General features: G+C 35.6%; 2 protein-coding genes across 6 annotated transcripts in view; one reads left to right on the forward strand and one right to left on the reverse strand.

Annotated features, from left to right (window-relative positions):
• The window catches only part of LOC137615337 (galactoside 2-alpha-L-fucosyltransferase SEC1-like), an 84044-nt gene that overhangs the window by 63374 nt on the left and 3170 nt on the right, over positions 1–17500 (forward strand). Inside the window, exons 1-4 of one of the 5 annotated variants that reach the window (XM_068345135.1) lie at positions 5332–5620; positions 9563–10400; positions 12029–12115; positions 12648–12695. In XM_068345135.1, coding sequence (XP_068201236.1) covers positions 9732–10400; positions 12029–12115; positions 12648–12695 — 804 coding nt within the window. In that variant the 5' untranslated portion in view covers positions 5332–5620; positions 9563–9731. Of the gene's footprint in view, positions 1–5331; positions 5621–9562; positions 10401–12028; positions 12116–12647; positions 12696–17500 lie in introns of those variants that run through there. The other 4 variants (XM_068345134.1, XM_068345136.1, XM_068345138.1 and 1 more) reach the window with 4 other exon arrangements.
• LOC137615339 (uncharacterized) overlaps positions 1–17500 on the reverse strand; it is a 244782-nt gene that overhangs the window by 31120 nt on the left and 196162 nt on the right. The window lies entirely within an intron of this gene.

Here is a 17500-nt window from a genome sequence, read left to right on the forward strand (position 1 = left end):
CTTTAAATTTTAATGGTCTCAGATGCAAGTCTATCATAAAAGCTTACAAATTTGGGTTGATCAATAAAACGATCAAAACGATCTTCTTACCTTTTCTAACATCTCTGCATGGAGACAAATAATAATTTGAAGCAGATTTGGGATTGTGTCGCTATTCCATATTTCTCCTCACAGAGAGACTCAGGACTTTTTGGATTTCTGACAAGAAAGCATTCAACTTTTCTACAGATGACGAAAGAAAAGTTCAAGTCAAACCATTAGTTGGGAGAGTTTTGAAAACTATTTCGGATCATGGATCCTGTTAGGGATTTCCAAAAGGCCTTCATGTGTAATAAATTAAAGATAAGCCACATACAGAAACTCTATGTTGTTGGTACGGCAGGGCTTCCTGCTAGCCCGGTGGGGCTATCCTCTTTCCGCTATGCAGGCGGGCCTCACCATACCCGTTCCCGCTGGCACGGCGGGGCCTCCCCATTCCCCTGGGACGGCAGGGCTCCTCTACTCCTCCTGGGATGGTGAGGATCCCCCGTTCCCCCTGGGATGGCGGGGTTCCCCCATTCCCGTTGGCACAGCGGGGATCCCCCATTCCCGCTGGCATGGCGGGACTCCGCCATTCCCGCTGGCACGGAGGGGCTCCCCTGTTCCCACTAGCATGGCGGGGCTTCCCCGTTCCCACTGACACGGCGTGGCTCCCCCGTTCCCGCTGGCATGGCGGGGCTCAACCGTTCCCGCTGGCATGGCGAGCTCCCCCCGTTCCCGCTGTTATGGCGGGGCTCCCCCGCTCCCGCTGGCATGGCGGGGCTCCCCCTTCCCGCTAGCACGGCGGGGCTCCCCTGTTCCCACTAGCACAGCGAGGCTCCTCCGTTCTTGCTGGGACGGCGGGGCTCTCCCGTTTCCGCTTGCATGACGAGGCTCCCCCATTTTTGCTGGAACAGCGGGGCTCCCCTGTTCCCACTGGGACGGTGGTGCTCCCCCATTCCCCCTGGCACAGCAGGACTCCCCCGTTCCCGCTGGTGCGACAGGGCTTCCCCGTTGGCCGCCCATATAAGGCCGGCCCTAGACGTAACTGTTTATTTGAACGATATAACTGATCAGATAAAAATTGTTGCAAGCCATCTAACGTCGCTGCCCCTACACCATTCCGATATATCGTTACAATTTGCATCGGTTCCACAGTTTCCATAATGTCATCCGAGGAGGAGGATTCTCTGGCTCTAGCAGGTTTAGCTGTGGCATTATGTGTAAAAAAAGGGCAAAAAGTAAGCGAGGTCGCAAGAGGAGTAGAGAATGGCTACTGAAAAGAAAAACTTGTACTCATACAAACTTGTTGGCGAAGTTGAGAGCGGTGCATAAGGATTGGAAAAATTATTTAAGGATGAATGAGGAAACGTACTTGAACCTTTTATTATTAGTAACACCTTTCATAGAGAAAGAAGACACAGTCATGAGATGTGCAATAACGCCTCATGAAAGACTGACAATTGTTAGATCGTTCAGATAAAAAGTATGAATGATTAAACTGTTCATGCCGCTCGATCAGTTCATCTGAAACGATCAAAATCTGCGCAAATTCCCCCCCCCCCCCTACTGACACGTCAGTTTTGTCGTAACGATTTATCCGATTAGTTATATCGTTCATGCCGCTCGATCAGGTCATCTGAAATTATCAAAATCTGCACAAATTTCCCCCCTACTGACACGTCAGTTTTATCGTAACGATTTATCTGATCAGTTATATCGTTCAGATAAACAGTTACGTTTAGGGCCGGCCTAAGGCTTAATGTAGATTTATGTGAGGTGGAGTTGAGCGTAGTGTGAAATGGGTTGTTTAGAGGCCCCATGTGAGAACAGCCCAGAGTTGAGAGTGGTAGCTATGTTCTAGACATAGCCCAAAGACATAGGTTATCATGTAATGTGAGTGAGAAAAAAAAAAAGTTGGCAGAAAACCACCTGAGAGGTAGTGCTAGCACCCGACCTAATCCAATAGATCACGGGATGCATACAACCACCACCCCCAAAAACTTGCTCTTCAAGACATCACATACCTTTCATCAATGTTCCATTAAGTACGTAATTAATAAACTCTGGTTATAAGAAAGGATTAATGAGGTAGAACAATTTAATTATGATCTCCAATACAGGGTCTTTAGAATTAAAGTTTAGTGAAAGATTGAAAAAAGCAAATCAGACAATGGCTAGGTTAAGTAAAATTTGAAAATCAAATCGACTGAAATTGTACATAAAAATCAAACTATATATCAGTTTAATGAGATCGGTGTTACTGCATGGACATGAGTCATAGTATGAGAATGAAACAATCTCCAAAAGATTTAGTAGATTTGACAAAACTCCTCAGAACAATATTGGGAGTTGAATGGCAGGACAGGATTATAAATGTGGATGAGATCATGGTGGGTGGTAGATGGAGATGGTTTGAACATGCTCTTCACACTCCCCAAGAGAGACTAGTTCACCAAACGTTTAACTGGGATCCATAATATACTAGAAGAGTTGGAAGACCCAGGCCTACATGGCTGAGGACTATGAAGCGTGTAGAAGAGGATGAATGGAGAAGTATTGAATTACAAGCTCAAGATAGAGATGACTGGCAAAATCAAACCCAGGCCCTTTGCATCAATAGGCGCGGGAGATGATGATTTTATATATATATATATATATATATATATATATGATTTATATATATACATATACAGTATATATATATATATATATATATATATATATATATATATATATATATATATATATATGATTTATATATATACATATACAGTATATATATATATATATATATATATATACATATATAATATCATACGATCAGGATTAAGAAATGGACTCTGATTTGGATCCAGCTCAATATCTAATCATCATTTTCCTGGACCCACCACCCACCCCTTCACGAAATTAATTGGCATCCATAAAATACTTTATATTCCATGCAAGCAGGCAAGCAATTTAATGCTAGAGGTAAAAGTGAACGAAAAAAAAAATACATATTTTGGCAGTTCTATATTACCTTTCTTGTTTGATTTAGATCTCTCTGGTTTTATGAGGAACGTTCAATGCATCCATATGCCACTGTGCGGAGTTCATACACATTGCTTTCGATTTTCCCAATAATACATTTGACTAAAAGAGACTATAAGTCATCATTATATACAATAGCATTGAGTTCAAGTTTCGCCACCATTGATATAAAAAGGGTTCTTGATAAGATCACAGTAGAGAACATTTGTTAAATTTTTTCCTTCATTCTAATATCTTACAAAAAACTACCCCGTGTACATAGAAAAATATAGAAGTTCTTTTAAGTTTCTATGTGAAAGTGTACATACATATTCACCATCTTTACACAATGAAGAATTAGTCCCTGAATGCTAATAACCATTGATTGTTAACTTGTACACACTGACAATTTCAAAATCAGTTTTATTCATTTCGTTCGCACTCGTTAATTTCCTTTTATTTGCATCATTCGGCTTTCAAAGTGCAAGGAAAAATCTTGTTCATTCGTCAAACAGGATTCAAACAATTCTACTTCAAGAGCTAGCTAGTTTTAATCCATATGACATACCTACCTAAACCTTTTCTTTTCTCATCTACCCCCCACCCCCACCCCATCCAACTAAAATCATTAACTTAATTCTTTACCTTCCATTTTTCTATGAATGAATACTACATTTTTCACTTTCACCTACTGTACGTCATTCTTCTACCCACAAACGTTCCACACTTTGTTTCTTTTCCTTTCGATGACTCGCTTCACTTATTCCTTATATTTTTCTCAACTCATTTAATCCTAATTTGACATCCTGCACATTAGTGATATTTCCCTGTACTATACCAAAATCATTATTCATGTACTGTATACACTCTTAAGAAACAGGCTAAACGTCAATTAAATATAGCACGGAAATGTCTGCATATAAAAAAAACTCCCGCACGAACGTATTCTCCTGACATGCTTACCAATAACTGCCACAAATATCTTATGATCATTGTGAGAAATAATGAAGCATACTAAGTAAGTACGGACACCTCACATGGAGCAAATGCTTGACATGAGTAACTACAATCTCCGGGCTGGCAATGCAAGAGCCAGTATTTTACGTAAGGTAAAGCAATCTAAATGTAAGTAAGAGTAACTACGAAATTAACTTGGATGAAATGGATTGTTTGGAAAAACTTAAATGTTTAAAAAGGATTTATTTATATCACAGCAGCTACAAAAAGAATTATGCATCAAGCTATTTTTGCATTTTCATCACATGCTGTCGGTTTTAATTAGACAAATATGAAAGCTTAAGCTCAAAACATACCTAATTACAAATTCTGAATCCTTTCAGAAAATGACCAATAAAAAATTATTGATATTTATACCACAAACTCTACTATTATGGAAAATATACCAAGCAATAATGTAGTAAAGCATAAATGAAAAAATGAAAATCAAATTGGAAAAAAAAAAGTGAACGGAATAAATTTTACATTAACATTTGAGGACCACATTCTTTGTATTCATATACTTAAAATAAAGATATAATAATACAATGTACAATCGAGAAGACAAATGTGAAAGAGACAGCGAGCCAAGGCTAAAGAGGATGCAATATATACGGTAAACAGAAATTGGTATTTTGGTAATAAAAACTTTGCTTTCGTGAATGAAGTTTATAAAATTCAACATCTTACAAACAACATAAAGCACTATGGTTTGGTAATATATATATATATATATATATATATATATATATATATATATATATATATATGTGTGTGTGTGTGTGTGTGTGTGTGTGTGTGTGTGTGTGTGTTTCTTCAAAAAGGCCCATAAAAGAAACAAAGGAAATATAAATAAATCACTAATTTCGACCATTACACATTGGCCCTCTTAAGTTATAAGTAAGCCATATATATATATATATATATATATATATATATATATATATATATATATACATACACATATATATATATATATATATGTATATATGTGTGTGTGTATGTGATGTGTGTATGTGTGTCAGAACTTAGTCATTTCCCATGTTCGAAATTACTTTAACTTTTGTATTAAAAATTAGAAAAAAAAATTTGCAATATAGACGAGAAAAAATATCTTAAAAATAATGGTTATTTCATAAAAGACAACAAAAATAATAAATTAATTTAACGTGAAAGGATGGTATCAATATTTATCATTCCATTTATTCGCTACGGAAGCGAGTGCCGACAGGCAACGTCAACATACAGTATAGTAAGGTTACTTGTTAAGAGACCTTGGCCGGCATGCCAGTCACAGTACGAACTCCATGGGGATTAAACACACTGGCTGGCTCCCAGGTGACTCCGAAAATTACAATTGAAACGTATCATGGGCCATAGACGGAGAAAATAACTAAAAGGTATTGCGTGTTAAGTCGTGAAAGAATGTTATCTGCAATGTAAAGGAAAAGTCTCGCACAGAAACGCGTGATGAACTGCTTGATTGACAATTAATAATTATATACTATCAAAGTTGGGGGGGGATCACGGACGACAACTATTTCTGCAGAAGAAAGGGGTCGTTGCGAATGTCAATATGAATGATATGAAATGGGTGAGTATTGTCTTCATTTAGTATATATCTAGAGACGATATTTTTATCTTTTTTATTGACTGACAAAATATTATAATGTACTTGAACTGTCCATGACTATGGTAATCTAATAAAATCATACCTTACCAGCGATGTATTTTAGTGTTTAAAAATACCGTCAATATTATGAAGTTAAACGCAGGGAACATCCCCCCCCCTCTCTCTCTCTCTCTCTCTCTCTCTCTCTCTCTCCTCTCTCTCTCTCTCTCTCTCTCTCTCTCTCTCTCTCTCTCTCTCTTATATCCGTAACACCTGGAAACCCCTTGTTCCTCTCGAACCTCTGCTCTAAACCAATGCAGCGTCAGTTACCATTATTTTGGCATATTTTATCAGTCAGAAAAAAGTATATAGTTAATTAAAACAAAGACAAAAGAGGATGCAACTCATTATGAAAGGGTAACAAAAGATAGAAACGATAGCATGAAATTTCCCATTGTTATAGAGGCCCTGGCGTCATGCACGTAACACGTCACTGCATAGTCTATTTTAATAATTGTAATCATATTCAGCATATATTATCATAACGCAAAGCTTCCTGTTTATTACATGGCTTCCCCTTCAAATTGTTTGTAAACAAATTAATTTATTTTCGTGCTTTAATTACAAGCAAGACTAGGTTCTTAATTTTCCTTCCCAATGTTTTTTTTAAGAGCAGTGATTTTAATAACCCGTGTAATATGACAGAGGAGAGGCTAGTATAGGATTTTTAACCCCTTGTGGGAAAGAAATACCCTCTAAATTTAGAATGTGTTTCCCCATCTTGAGTTCAACTGTTATCACATAAGGCAAGATAGTTTATTTACTAATGACTGGTACCTTGGTTGTAGATGGTGGTGGAACATAAACAACGCTGCCCTGGCAAGTGTCAATACAGATATGCTGTATCTAAAGTTAGAGCAGCCCCTAGTTAAGGGTTGTAAATCCTTTAGTTAAAGGATATGCCCCTTTAATAGCAGACTCCTGAAAACAATGTCAATCACAATTTCACTACAGATAGATGACAAAAAAAAATATGATTTTATTCTCGCTATCCTACATGGTGTAAAAGTGATCGAATAATCAAGGGCTCAGAGTTTACAACACTATAATCAATACTGAATGCGCATGAATGCAATGTACACGAGGAGAAATGAAAGACAGTTGATATTCTAGAAGAGAAAAAGTGCTAGTGGTCCTGGCACTTAGTATAGCAAAAGTGAAAGTCTAATGTATACAGGAAGGGGAAAGACATATCGTGATTTGGTCTCGGGTATCTAAAAGAACTAAGTCTAAGGGAAGATTCGTGCTTATACAGTAGTATGAAAAGAACTCAGAGCAGGTAAAGTACAAATGTGTTACTTTGCGTATTATATAGTGAATACTGAGCACAGCATGGGTACAATTTGTGATGGTAAGTGTGTATGGTCAGAAAAAATAAACAAAACAGAGATAATCTTTTAGGGAGAGTGAATCAATTCCTGGCTGGGTTTGGGAAACATAAAAGGGTGTTTATGCTAGATCTGAATGCAAGATTGATTGATTGATTGATTTAAGGTTTTCAGGCATCCTTCTGAATGCAAGAGCATGTGACCAAGAAAGGGATGGAGTTGTTGGCAGACATAGTATTCCTTGAATAATTGAAAATGGAGAATCTTAGGTGTTCCATTAATAGAGAGGATCTTGTAAAAATGGGTTTGGAAATATGGTGGGTTGCGAGAAAATGCAAATACATGGTTTCTGAAAAAAAAGAAATGCGTAAGTATAACTGGGCAAGAGAAGAAGGCGAAGAAAATTTTTCTACATTAAACACTCTACTCACTTTTTTTTTAGTCAGGCAGATTTGCTCTCACTCGCAAGGGTACCCTTTTAGTTGATTGGCTGGAAGTATTGTTTTCAAATAATTACCAAGTAATTGGAATAAAAACTTATCAACAAGGCTAAATTTCCACCTCAGATTTATGTTTTGTCAATAAATAATGTTAATGAATAAAGAGATTATAAAATATTCTAATGGTAAGAGTAAATTTAATAACAATATATGCCGAAGTCAACGCCATGAGCTTGTTTTTGGAAGTACGCTGAATAATTTTGTAACTTTTCACATATCTCAACTTAAAAGGGTGATAAATTAAACGAAGCATAAGAAAAACAGGTTATTATAAACTTTCTTTGAATACCAGACTCTACTAAAACCATGGAATTAATAAAACTCGCTACTGGTGAAAATTGCGGGGAGGTAAAAAGAACAGACTGCTGTCAAATACCGAAGAGGGGACGGAGGGGTATCGAAATCGTAACTCGGCGTTAAAATTATATATTCGTTTAATTGTGGTTTTCACGCAATTTATGGAACACTACGGTATACTCTAACCGAAAACGGTGCTATAAATAGAATCTCAACCTTCAGAATAAAATAACTAACCCTTTCTATACGGACTTACGTCATGGAAGTCAAATATAGCGTGAACGGGAATTGGTCCTGGATTTCATTATTATTATTGTTATTACCTGCTAGGCTACAACCCTGGTTGGAAAAGCAGGGTGCTATAAACCCAGGGGCTCAAACAGGGAAAATAGCTCAGTGAGGAAAGGGAACAAGGAAAAATAAAATATTTTAGGAAGAACAACAATATTAAAATAAATATCCCTTTATAAACTACAAAAACTTTAACAAAACAAGAGGAAGAGAAATAAGATATAAGATAGAACAGTGTGCCCGAGTGTACTGTGACGGCCGAGAGAAAGGTTGCGACTCAAAGGCAGGAAGCTATCAACTGAGTAACTTTATTATAGAACACTCTCCTTTATATACAAAACCTCAAGGCAACAGGCATTTTCATGTTCACAAGACAGACAATGTTACAGAGGAAAACCAGAGACATGATTATTCAGGTTCTTTTTAGTGCGAGGGAACAGCGCAAATACAAGCATAATATATACAAAATAACTTATGTACGATCGTGTGACACACGGTTGGTACAGTACCCTCACTGAAATATTCGAGGTCGGCCCGATCTTTGGAAGGCTAAATCAACTGACTACTGCCACAAATCCTAAAGAAAAAGCAATATGTTGGAAAACCTCAAAAATTTTGACGGTAATGCAACGAGAGAAACTATTCGTAGAAAAAAATCAATAATTTTACCTTTTATCAAGGAGCTTAAGAAAGCTAAGGATTTGAAAACTTCAGTCAACTTTCTTCAATCTCTTTAAAACCGTCTTCTATTTCCAAGGTTATCTTAGTCTTTCTGTCCTAACTCTCCTCATATTCCAACAAATATAGCAGTGAATAGTCTCCTTAAAGATTAGAGCTATGAATTGGTGTTCTCTCTACACAAAGATGATAATAATAATAATAATAATAATAATAATAATAATAATAATAATAATAATAATAAGAGGAGGAAGAAGAAGAATAGTTGTAATAATAATAATAATAATAATTGTAATAATAATCTCTCACGAAAAATCTTAAAGAACATGTGAATGGTTCATAATATTCCTAAAACAAGGTGGGAAAAGAAACTTTTAAAGCTACATGGTTTTAACCACGGACATGAATAATATGTCCGAGGTCTTTGTCCTGCAATGGGCTAGAAACGGCTGTATTTGTTGTTGTTCTTATTGCTGTATGTTATGTTGTACATATACTGTACACACACACACACACACACACACACACACACACACACACATATATATATATATATATATATATATATATGTGTGTGTGTGTGTGTGTGTATGTAATTTATATATACATCTGTATGTGTCATTCACAGAGTAACTTTATAAATCTAATAATTACCATATGAAGGTCGTAAAATTCCATGTGGTATCATTAAAATCTTAAAACTATTACAAAAAGAAAATCTTATGAATTCATTTTATTAATATAAACTAATATAATTTATCTTCTTTCAGATTTATGGCTGGAAAAGTAGTATCGGGATTCATTAGGGTTGTAAACACAAGAAAATAATAACTTACAAGTTGAAACTCATCCCTATGGCAAAGTCTTCTGTGATGATACAAAATTATATTTCGAAATTTTTCATCCCTTGACGAAGGAGCACCAGGTGCTGGCCTAGCAATGACTTCTATCAAAGACTACCTAAGATCTCCTAAGCACTTGCTAATTTTCAGTATGTGGATGACAATTGTTCCGTCAATATTTCTCTATTGTTATTACAGCGGAGATGCAACGCAAATTTCTTTCCTACAGATTCATAATAACAAATTCTTGTTTAACTCCTTAAATAAATTGAAATCTCGAAACGTAAGCAAAACAAAGGAGACTGGACTCATTCCTTATCGAAACCAGACGAAAAGTCCCTTAGAGAACACAGGTGGAAATACAATGTCTTCAACTTCCGTAGAACCAATGGCCGGAAGACCACTGGGTAAACCCATAGATGTGACTGGTAAAAATAATGTATCAAGTAACAACAAACTAACTCCCGTTACTACAACTTCCTTGCTCGTACAAAATAAAACTACATCATCCAAAACCACCATTCAACCAAGAATATTTAAGAATACAACGGTAAAAGACTCACGGGCCTACACTGCAAGATTCAACGTCTCTGCCAAACCAAAAAATCTCAAAAGCAAAAGAATTACTGGAAACAGACAAGATCATTCGAATATGTCTGTGAACTGCAGTGAAGTCTGGGTGTCATCTCATATTGCAGGCAGATTAGGCAACCAAATGTGTGAATATGCTCATCTACTGACCCTGCATCTTAACTATGGTATCCAGGTATGTATTCATGCATACATTTGAGTAAAAGTCTGAAAATATCCATCGGTAGGGAAATAAATGCCCTCGGGGATGAATCGATCAATAAAAATCTTCTCTAATATACATTTCTTTCGTAACGCACTATCCTCCATGTTTTCCTGCTTATATTTCATTATCCTCCCAACCGTACAATGTTCCTGACTACCAAGCGATCAATTCATTATTATATCCAAAAGCCTGAACTGTCCATTTTTTCGTCCATTTCATCCGTCAATTTCATCTCATCCCTTCAATAAACCTATAATAAAGCCATTCAGTATTTATTTACAGGGTTCCCTTGATAAGAAAAGTAAATTTAGGCACTTCAATTTACAGATATTTTTTTTTTGTTCAACAGAAATTATCGTTAGGTTTGGCAGAACGAACCTAAGTCGTTATTTCGTCCTCTGTCGGGATTCGAACACGGGTCCCCGGATCAATCTCCAATGTGGAAAATGACCCTACTGTCAACTGGAAGCAAAAGTGGAGAGAGAGAGAGAAAAAGAGAGAGAGAGAGAGAGAGAGAGAGAGAGAGAGAGAGAGAGAGAGAGAGAGGGGGGGGGGCTACTAGTGAACATTATTCAATCATGATTAGCTAGTAGTTTTAAGATATCTAAATCAAATTGAACCCATTCTAAAATTGAAGATTATCCGAATTTTATCCAGGTGATTAATATGTTATACCAATCACAAGAGAATATTTTCCTATATCATGCAATAACGTCAGAGATATATCCGGACAGTTCATTCTCATGTATAAAGAATATAAAGAATTCAAACTGATGTAAAATGTCCCATCGCACTTTAAATACAACAAAATCTCACAATTGAATGCTTGAAAAGATATCAGTCAAAAAGATCTTAACAATGACTATACAGAAAAATCGATGGAAATTGTTCATTGAAAAATGAACTACAACATTCACATATGAACCAGAGACCGACCACTGAGCACTACACGATGCTAAATCATGTTTCGATCGTGCAAAGTGAGTTATACGAAAGATGGTGAATAAAAAAGAATATTAATAAACCTTTGGCAAAAAGAAAAAAGAAACAATACCGGTATCTCTAATCATCAAACATCAGATTAACTGATTTTAAAGACGTCTTTTAAAGAGGAAGCTCCGTAAATTCATAAAATGACGATATGATCATTATCAAATTATTTTCCATACACTTGCAATTGATTTTAAGGTGTAAAACACAGTTCATTATAAGCAACACTGTTAAAAGTTTGCCGTAAAATAGAGTAAAAAAATTCCTGGAATAAATGTTGCCAGTCATTTACTGTTTTAAAAATGGATATATTAACGTAAAGGAGTGATATTACGGTCACCAACCCGTAAAGATCATAACAAAATAGAGTAAAAGTTACAGTCGCCTGCATTTCACTGAAATACGGCTGAGAACAGTATATTTTTACAGAGAATTTTCGATTATTTTTTTTTTTATCAGTGAAGTTATGTACTTGCTCGCATTGCATATAATATAAAGAGATACTAATAAACTGGAAAGTCTGCATTAACCATTTTCATACGTAGGGGTAAAATGCAATGCAAGTAAAAATGTAGTCGTTTATAATATATCATATTGCTATTTTGCAGGTTGGCCTTCTACCTCCAATGCACAGAGCCCTGTCCAAAATATTCCCGAATCTTTCAGCTCGCTTGTTGCCGAAAAAATGCACGGAGGTAAGATTCCTTTGCCATTATAAACCCTTTTATTATATTTCCGGCATATCTAGGAAATAAACGTAGATTTGCTTATAAGGAGTTGGATTTGAAAATGAGGATATAACCAAAAGTATTAACATTATATACATATATAAATATATATACTGTATATAAATATATATATATATGTGTGTATGTATGTGTATATATATGTGTGGTGTATATATATATATATATATATATATATATATGTATGTATGTATGTATATATATATATATATATATATATATATATATATTCACATATATATATGTATGTATATATATATATATATACACATATATATATGTATGTATATATATATATATATATTTATATTTATATATATACATATATATGTGTGTGCTTATATATATATATATATATATATATATATATAAATATATATATATATACATATATATATACATATACATACATATATATATATATATATATATATATATATATATATATATATATATATATCTTCTTCTTCTTTGTCTACAGCCATTGCCTGGGTGGATATGGGGCTTCGGCGCTGATCGTATCTTTATGGTTAGTCTCCAGGGTCTTGTGACTGTCCCTAGACTCCGCCATTCATGAGCGACCTTTAAACCTTTAAATGGGTATTAATGTAATTGATCATGTGCTGATTGGTGATAGTGTATCGATATTGCAATAATGAGAGAAAGTTTAAATTCTTTTGCAAAAGAAGAAAGTTCTGAGTAAAAATATGGATAAATAGCCAGTAGGAGTATGGAGAAATAATTTTTCATATGGACGGTAAACCAATGTATTTTTCTTTTATCCATAAGTAAAAGTTAAAGGTGATGCTTACATGAAAGACGAAGTAGGACACAAATTAGGACAACTAAGAAAGGTAATAAAGTGTGGCAAAATGATTGATATACCTACAATTATATATGAAGGCCAATACGAGAATGCATGAGGTATTGTTCATACAACTCTCCTATATTGAAACTAAATGCAGATGGTGAATGAAAATATAAAATTAAAGGCTGACAATTGAAATGTAAGTTTGTGTACTAAGAGTTTATCATGTGATATATAATAACATTTAAAGTGACAACCAGACAGTGTAGGTGAAAGGATATATCACAGTCCCTTAAAGCAGTTCGATCTAATAAAATTAATGGACCATGAAAGGATGATGAAAGAACTGTACAATTCAGAAGTGCAGGGAGATGAGAGAAATGGCCTATAAAAAATGAATTTATAGCGTGCAAGATGCATTGTAAAAGAGGGGTTTAATTATAAAAAAAGGGAGACTTTCATGAATGTGCGTGCAGGATAGAGGCGAATGGCACAGTACAGGAGTTTCAATGTGCTTATGTCATGTACGTTTTAACTTTACGTGTTTATTTATAATTAAACAGTTAAATTTATGCCTGAATATTGAAAATAATAAAAGTATATATATATATATATATATATATATATATATATATATATATATATATATAGGTAGTAGGTTGGCCAGACCACCAGCCACCCGTTGAGATACTACCACTAGAGAGGTATTGGATCCTTTGACTGGCCAGACAGTAATTCATTGGATCCCTCTCTCTGGTTACGGCTTATTTTTTTCTTTGCCTACACTTACACAGAATAGTCTTGCCTATTCTTTACATATCCTCGTCTTTCCTCATACACCTGACGACAATGAGATACTAAACACTTCTTCAACCAAGGGGTTAATTACTGTACTGCAATTGTTCAGTGTATATTCATCTTGGTAAGGGTAGAAGAGACTATTTAGCTATGGTAAGCAGCTCTTCCAGGAAAAGGACACTCCAAAATTAAACCATTGTTCTTTAGTCTTGGGTAGTGCCATAGCCTCCGTACCATGGTCTTCTACTGTTTTGGGTCAGAGTTCTCTTGCTTGAGGTTACACTTGGGCACATTATTCTATCTTATTTTTTTTTCTTCTTGTTTTTTTGAAATGGTGTGTTGGGCACGCTTAATAGAAGGGCCATGGATGCCTGGTGGTTTATCAAGAGGTTGTCTTTTACTTTTCTGATTCTTTTTCTTCTCAAAAGCATCCTTACTGTCCTCCCTTCAGTTAAAGTGGCTATCCTGGAGGGTATTTAGCCTTGCATGGTGTATCGGCTCCTCCATGTTGACCAGTTTTGTTTACTTTTTACGATAATCTATGGGTTTGATCAATCACTTTATTTATAATTCTTTACATATTGTTTTCGTTATAATTCTTGTAAATCTAGTTTTTAAGTATGATGTCTCTTTTTTATTTCTATTAATTCTTATGCTGTCTGGAGACATTGAGCGAAATCCGGGACCAGTACGTCCTAGATTTCGTCAATGTCGTCTTCTGTATTGCAATATTGGTGCTCTTCATGCAAATATTCAAGACCTTACAGTTGCGTCCAGACAGTATGATATTCTTTTGTTCTCAGAAACTTTGGTTTCTAATATGAGGCACTCATCTGAGCTCCTTATAACTGGTTTTAAGAAGCCAATAATGTTGAAACGTGATGCCATCCCTAGGGCCAGGGGAATGGCGGTTTATATTAGGACTGAGTACCCTGCTTCTCATAAGTCCTGCTATCAATGTGGATGTCATGAGATTCAGGTAAAAGTTTGTGGCAGGCATAACAACTTTTATTTGTGTTCGATCTACCGGAATCCAGACATGGATGATTCTATCTTCGATTGTCTTCTTACCATTATGGCTAAGATACAAGAAGATGATAAAAAGGCTTCTTTTGTCTTTGTTGGTGATTTTAATGCTCACCATAGGGAGTGGTTAAGTTCTATCTCTCCTACCGATCGCCATGGTTTAAGAGCTTTAGACTTTGCCTCTGAATCAGGCTGTGAGCAAATCATAAATAAAGCTACTCACAGGTCTGGTTGCTTGGACCTCGTATACACTGACTCCCCTGGCGTTATAACAGCTGATCATTAGTAGTGAAGACTGAGCAGCCTGTCCCTGATATATCATATTCTTGTAAAATTTATATGAAATCCCAAGCAGACTGGAATGAGGTTTTGCATGATCTTTTGTGCTTGAATTGGTCACAATAATATAGTACTGTAGATCCTGTTGTCCCTTTGAATGAGAATCTAGTCAACATAATTGATAGGCGTATCCCTTCTCGTGTGCTAAGGTACCCAGTGAAGGACAAACCGTGGTTCAATTATGATTGTAGACGTGCTTATTTGGAGAAGCAGGAGGCCTATCATCTTTGGAAGGGTAACAGATCAGATTTGACCTGGAACAACTATACTCATCTTCGAGCTTTTGCTCAGAGAGTTTATGCCTCAACTGAGTACAATTTAACCATAAAAGAAACTCTTTCTGGTACAACTCAGGAACATAAATGGTGGTCTACCCTTAAATCCGCACTCTTTGGTATAGAAGCAACAGTTCCTCCTTTACTTAAACCAGATGGCTCAAGCACTCACTGTCCAAAGGAAAAGGCAACTCTTTTGGCTGATGTTTTTGACGGTAAACTAAGTAATGAAAAACTTGAAACTTCCTCATTCCTGATTTCCTGAGGCTAAACTAACTAGTTTAACTTTTCAATCTCGTGAAATTAAAGCTCTGTTGATGGACCTTGATGCTTATGGAGGTGTAGACCCAAATGGTATTATTCCTTTGTTTTTTATAAAGACAGCAGATTTCTTAGCTCCAAAGTTATCTGTTATTTTGCGCAAGTTAGCAAGAATAGGAGCTTTTAGCACTTGTTGGAGAATTTGTAATGTTACTCCTCTATGTAAATGTGTTTGTGGTAGCTCAAGTCCCACTGATTACTGCCCAATTTCCATAACTCCCATATTATCTAAAGTTTTTTAACGTCTTCTGGCAAAACGTCTTAATAGGTTTGCTGAAGGTAATCATCTATTCCCTAGTTTGCAATTTGGTTTTCATAAAGTCCTTGGAGCATGTGATGCCCTTCTTACAATCTCCAATGCTGTACAGAAATCCCTTGATTGTGGTCAGGAAGTTCGTAAGATTGGCCTTGATTTTAGTGCTGCCTTTGACAGTGTTAATCATGAGACCCTTGTTTTCAAACTGAAACAGTTGGGAGTGGGTGGGTCATTTCTTAGCATTATTGTTGATTTTTTAAGTAATAGATCTCAAAGAGTTGTTGTTGGTGGACACCATAATGAGTATAGGAATGTGATATCCAGTGTTCCACAGGGTAGTGTTCTTGTCCCATTACTTTTCATACTATATACACATGACATGTGGTTTGGCCTAGAAAACAAGTTTGTTGCATATGCTGATGATGCTACTCTCTTTGCATCAATTCCATCCCCTGAATGTAGATCTGGAGTTGGTGAATCCCTTAATAGAGATTTAGCTGAAATTAGTCCATGGTGCAAATTATGGGGAATGAAGTTGAATCCTAACAAAACTCAAAGTATGATTGTAAGTAGGTCAAGGACGGTGGCTCCTCAACATCCGGATCTCAGTATTAATAATGTTTCTTTTAATTTGTATGACTCTTTTAAAATTTTAGGTGTGATTCTCGACAGCAAATTTACTTTTAAGAAACACATTAGGTCTGTGTCTTCTTCAATTGCACAAAAAATTGGCTTATTGAGAAAGTCTTTTAAGATTTTCGGTGACCAATCTATTCCAAAGAAGCGTTTTAATTATTTCCTTCTACCTTGTTTTGAGTATTGTTCTCCTGTCTAGTCTTCAGCTGCTGATTCTCATCTTAATTTGTTGGACAGAAACTTACGGTCTATTAAATTTCTTATTCCTGATCTAGATAATCTTTGGCCCCGTCGTTCAATTAGTTCATTATGCATGTTGCATAAGAATTTTCATAACTCTGATCATCCCTTACATTCAGATCTCCCTGGACAATTCTATCCTGTTCGTAATACTAGACAGGCAGTTAATTCTAATAGCCAGGCCTTCTCCATCATGAGGATCAATACTAAACAGTGTTCTAGAAGTTTTATTCCAGTTGTTAGCAAGTTGTGGAATGATCTTCCTAATCGGGTAGTTGAATCAGTAGAACTTTAAAAGTTCAAAGTTGGAGCAAATGTTTTCATGTTGACCAGGCTGACATGAGTCTTTATAAAGTTTATATATGACATTTCTGTTTTTAACGTTGTTAATGATTTATATAGGACATATCTGTTTTGACGTTGTTACTGTTTTTAGAATGATTTATTGATAATTTGTTCTCATCATTTTTTTTATTTCCCTATTTCCTTTCCTCACTGGGCTATTTTTCCCTATTGGAGCCCTTGGGCTTATAGCATCTTGCTTTTCCATCTAGGGTTGTAGCTTAGCTAGTAATAATAATAATAATAATAATAATAATAATAATAATAATAAAAATAATAATACATATGTATAC

Source organism: Palaemon carinicauda, chromosome 21 (genome assembly GCF_036898095.1).
Source record: "Palaemon carinicauda isolate YSFRI2023 chromosome 21, ASM3689809v2, whole genome shotgun sequence".
Taxonomy (NCBI): Eukaryota; Metazoa; Arthropoda; class Malacostraca; order Decapoda; family Palaemonidae; genus Palaemon; species Palaemon carinicauda.